This window comes from Malania oleifera, chromosome 6 (assembly GCF_029873635.1).
Source record: "Malania oleifera isolate guangnan ecotype guangnan chromosome 6, ASM2987363v1, whole genome shotgun sequence".
NCBI classification, from domain to species: Eukaryota; Viridiplantae; Streptophyta; class Magnoliopsida; order Santalales; family Ximeniaceae; genus Malania; species Malania oleifera.
Window position 1 is genome coordinate 1711345 of NC_080422.1, and position 5147 is coordinate 1716491.

General features: G+C 38.4%; 1 protein-coding gene across 1 annotated transcript; it reads right to left on the bottom strand.

The window, feature by feature from the left end:
• Nucleotides 1-2190: 2190 nt before the first annotated feature.
• On the bottom strand, nt 2191-4614 carry LOC131157644 (pentatricopeptide repeat-containing protein At1g08070, chloroplastic-like). Its single transcript, XM_058111950.1, has one exon. The coding sequence runs from the start codon at nt 4414-4416 to the stop codon at nt 2380-2382; it is 2037 nt and encodes a 678-aa protein (XP_057967933.1). The 5' UTR covers nt 4417-4614; the 3' UTR covers nt 2191-2379.
• Nucleotides 4615-5147: the final 533 nt, after the last annotated feature.

Sequence of the window (5147 nt, forward strand, 5' to 3'; positions counted from 1 at the left end):
GATCGAACATGGTTCAAAAGTTCATCAAGCTTAACTTTGGATTCCATTCTTCAATATATACAGCTCTGATATAATGAATTCCAAAAGTGCAAGAAAGAAAGAAAGAGCAATGCTATCAAATATTTTAAAATGTAGATCAGTAGGAGTATGATACCTTCCACCCCATGTAGAGACCCGAAGAATTATAGTAGTTAAATAATAAGAGAGTGAGAAAAAGGAAATTAGCAAGTTCTCGTCGATGAGAAGTTACCAAGATGCTATTTTCAGCTCTAAATTTTGTCGACGAGGAATGAGCATTTGTCGACGAACTTCCTTCGTGGCCTCGTTGACGAAGTGACGTGACTCGTCGACGAGTGCAGGTGTATAAATAGCCTAAAACTCGATTTTTCACTCAGAAATCACACGATGAACTTTATCTCTCTCTCTCTTGTTCGACCCCTCTCCCTTCTTTTTAAGATTTTGGACTGGTCTCTTGCCGGTTCGATGATTCGAGGCCACCATGACAGTCCTGGGAAAGTTTTCTTCAAGTCTGCTGGAGTGGACCGTTGGTGGGGCTAACTTAAACTTCATCCCAAATTCAAGGTAAGACATTTATTTAGTATTTAGATTTTTTACAATTGTAGAAAATGTAGCAGTCGAAAAAATACTGAAGTTTTGTTCAAGAAGATGTTGTTTTCAGGATGTTGAACGGGGAACCTTACGGGTGTAAGATTAGACATTGTAGGGGTTTTTCATAAATCAGGTAAGGGGATAAACTAAGTCAAGATTTTATGAAAATATATTTACTATTTTACAGCATTTAGTTTCAAACAAATATGTATATTGTAGAATTATATTGAAAATAATGTTGTTGACCAGAAATATGGATTTCATATATAATATCAGAAATAAGTTTATTATCTCTTTTGTGTGGCATGAGTAATATTTACCACGGAAATTATAATTATGAAATATCATGTTTACAAAATAGGTATGTTATTACTATTTTCAGGAAAATGATAAAATGATACAGGGATTTTTCAAACCAAGGATTTTATATGATATATCGGCGTAAGGGCCGAGAATTTTATACGATATGCCGGCGTACGGGCCGAACTTTTATATGAAATACCGGCGTAAGGGCCGAAGGCTTTTATGATATGCAATACCGGCGTACGGGCCGTGATTTACAAAGTACAAAATGTCGGCGTAAGGGCCGTAAATTTTATATGATATACTATGCAAAGATGTATAAATATATTAACATGACAGATATGATTATGAAATAGTCATGTATCATTATTTGGAAATATGATATATGTTATCAGAACCTGATTGGTTTAATTTAGCCTCTCACGAAGCACGATACCGTAACTATATGATCACAATCATGTTTATGTTAGTGCAGCTGATGTGGTTTATTGTAGTGCAGGCGTCCCTCTAGTGTCTGGACCAAGAGGGACAAACCTATCGTACTTACAGACTTATGTTGATCTAGCGTAGTCGGCCAACCATTGCTAGGTCCCGCCTTCGGGCCGCACAACCCAGTCATATGGTGGTAAGACATGACACCAACCAGCTAACCATCCAGGAGGTTTTCTATGTACAGTTATATGAGATGATTTATGTGCATAGAAATTCAGTATGTTATACAATTATATGATAAAACATGGTTCTCTTAGATATGATACAGACAGTTTTATCAAGTATGTTATGCACTATTATATGCATAACACAAAAACACTCATGTTGTCACACACTGATATTAATTTATTTCCCTTACTGAGAGGTGTCTCGCCCCAATTTATATAAACATTTCAGAAGCCCCAGATAGAAGAGTAGATAAGCTCCGCAGCGTTAGGATTCAGTTGTTTTACCCTATTTGAAGGGTAAGTCTTTTGTTAGGGTCAGATGAATTTTTGGGTGACGACCCTAGGACTTGCTTTTGGATATTTTGGGTTGTGTGTAATTATATGAAGGATGTGGTAAACTCTGGTATTATGTTGGATGATAATTTGATATGTATATGATATTACGTTTCTTGCTACTTAGGTATCAGTATTATATTTCAGGTATATCCTTGGTACCCTTGGGTTCAGGTGGATTATGAATTACCAGGTTGGTTATGATTTGTCAGAGATATTATATAGAATATTATTATGGAAAAAAAAAATAATTTGTAAAATAAGCAAGTCGTTACACCCCAGGTCATAAGATATCAAAAAGGTCATAATTTATTTCGATTACTATTTGGATACATTATCTGAATTAACAGGATGATAATTTCAAATTACACAAATTAAAGTAAACAGGATGCTATCTGCTCAGGGATATATTATGCACATAGACTATTAAAAATCAGTACAATAAGTGAATAAGGAATCAATTTTAGATGATAAATCACCAGTAGTCCTTGCAAGAGCAAGATCCATTCTTGAAATGATGAAATCGATTCTGATCTCTCACAATTATTTCCCTCTTATACACCTTAGATATAACCTTCAAAGCAGAATGGCAGTCATTGCATGTTCGTAGATTCTTTACCACCCGAATAGTCTTTCCAGAAGGCGTGCTCATAAGTCCAAAAGCAACAGCAATCCTCTCACTGTGGTATCCAACTGCACTCTCTTTCTCCTCTTCCTCTATGTCATGCAGCACAGAAGTTGTATCTGGCTTATGCCCGTGAGCTTTTAATTCCTTCGCAATCTCATCTAAGAATGCATTAATTAGTGGGAATTGGGAATGTGAAGTGTCACCTGCCACAAACTCATGTATAATATTGTCTACCTCAACTGAACTGCATCCGGGCGTCTTATGTGCTCCCTTCTCAATCATTAACTTTCGACATATGCCCACATCACTCCAGCGATTTAATGATGCATATAGGTTGGACATAAACACATAATTTCCACTATCAGATGGATCCAACTCCAAGAGATGCCGTGTCACTAGCTCACAAAGTTCAGTGTTCTTATGAATTTGACATGCTCGGAGCAGGCTTCCCCACACCACTGAATTTGGGTTTAAGGGCATGGTCCTTACGAGTTCTAATGCTTCTTTGAGAAGGCCAGCTCGACCCAGAAGGTCAACCATGCAGCCATAGTGTTCAATTCGAGGTTCAAGCCCATACCTGAGTCGCATTTGAGAGAAATATTTTCTACCTGCAGAAACCAAGCCTGAATGGCTACAACCACTCAAAAGCCCAACAAAGGTGACCTCATCTGGATGTATCTTCTCCTTTTTCATGGAAGTAAAAACATCTATAGCCTCTTGCCCATAACCATGCATTCCTAGTCCTACAATAATAGAATTCCAACAAAAGATGTTCCTCACTGGGAGTCCACGAAATACATCTACAGCAGCTTCTATGCTCCCACACTTACAGTACATGTCTATAAGAGCATTACCTAAAACAACATCCATTTTGAAATTTTTCCTTCTAATATAAGCATGAATCCATTCTCCTATATCTAAGGCACCAAGATGGGCACAGGCAGATAACAAGCTAACCATGGTCACCTCAGTCGGCCTCACGTTTTCAGCTTGCATTTGCTGAAATGTCAAGATTGCTCTTCCAAATTCCCTACACTGTACATACCCAGATATCATCGTATTCCAAGTGACACAGTTTTTAACCGATCCAATTTGGTTGAACAACTCCTGAGCAAGTGTTAACTGCTCAGACTTACAGTAACCATCAATCATTGCATTCCACGAGACCACATCTTTAACCGGACAGCGATCAAACATCAACCGTGCAGAATCAATATCGCCGGACTTGCAATAGCAAGTTATCATCGAATTCCAAGAACAAGAGTTCCGCTCCGGCATTTCGTCAAACAAATCCCGTGCTTCCTTGACATGCCCGTGCATACTTAAAGCTGAAACCATTGCATTATTTGCCACCACATCCTTTTCAGGCATTTCTACGAAAACTCGTTCAGCAGACCTTAAATTTCCAACTTTGGCATAAAAATCAAGCAACCCAGTTTGTAAAATCACGTCGAACGGAAAACCCATTTTTATCATCTGGGAATGAAAAGCTTCGCCGATTTGGGTTGCGCAATTAACGGCACAAGAGCGAAGGATTGAAGTAAACACAGCCTTGCTGGGAACCACATTGTTATAGAGCATAACATTGTAAAAACTAACAAAATCTACGCCATTACCATGTCCTAACGAAACTCGAATCATTGAATTCCACAAAGAGGGGTCCGGATGTGGCAGCGTCTGCAGCAAAAGCAGAGCGTAACGGGGTTTCTGAGACCGATAACATGAAGAAAGGAAGGTCGTGAGGAAAGGAGTCGAATGGAGATAGCCGCTGGTTAGGATTTGAGCGTGGATTTGTTGAAGTTGTCCAAGGTTCAGGAGATCGTTGCGCAGTTTTGATGCTAGAGAATCGGCGAGAGATAAAAGATTTCTATGAATCGAATACATCAAACAGCAGTCGTGCTCTAGTCAAGGAATCATCTTACAAGTTACAGAAGCCCAAAGGGGCAGCAATTGCCGCCAGGACTCAGGAGAGCGTTTAAAATTTCCTAAACGTATTGTGATTGTGTGTATTGTTTACTTCAAATTTAGAATTGATTTAATCTCAGTCCAATCATCATTGTGCTCAATGTATTTCAAGTTGATATTAAGGAGCCCCAGAGTTTTATCTAATTCGACCTTGTTGAGGTCTATTAATTTTTGTAGGACGGTGTTTGGAGTTTTTTCCTGGATTAACTTGTTTTACTAAAAATAATACCCTATTCTGAGAAATATTTCCTAAAATGACTCTGACGAAATATCTTGCTGGACCAAGTAGCGATGTTTCGTTAGAGTTATTTTAGGAAATATTTCTTAGAATAGGGTATTATTTTTAGCAAAAAAAGTTAATTTAGGAAAAAACTCCAAACACCGTCCTACAAAAATTAAAAGACCTCAACAAGGTCGAATTAGATAAAACTCTGGGACTGTGCATGAATGATGCTGGTGTAGACGTGTGGCAAATCTCGCTGGTTCATCCAGTGAGATTTGTTTGGGAACACTAATCGATGAACCATCCGGCACTGGACGCGTAGCAAATCTCGCTGGTTCGTCCAACGAGATTTGCTTCATGTTGACTTTTTGAATTTGATCCCTATTTTGATGCTGACAAAGCACAAGTATTTCATATGTGCATTTAG

Excerpts from the sequence above, each read along its gene's own strand:
- LOC131157644 (XM_058111950.1), bottom strand. The coding sequence starts at position 4,416 with ATGTATTCGATTCATAGAAATCTTTTATCTCTCGCCGATTCTCTAGCA.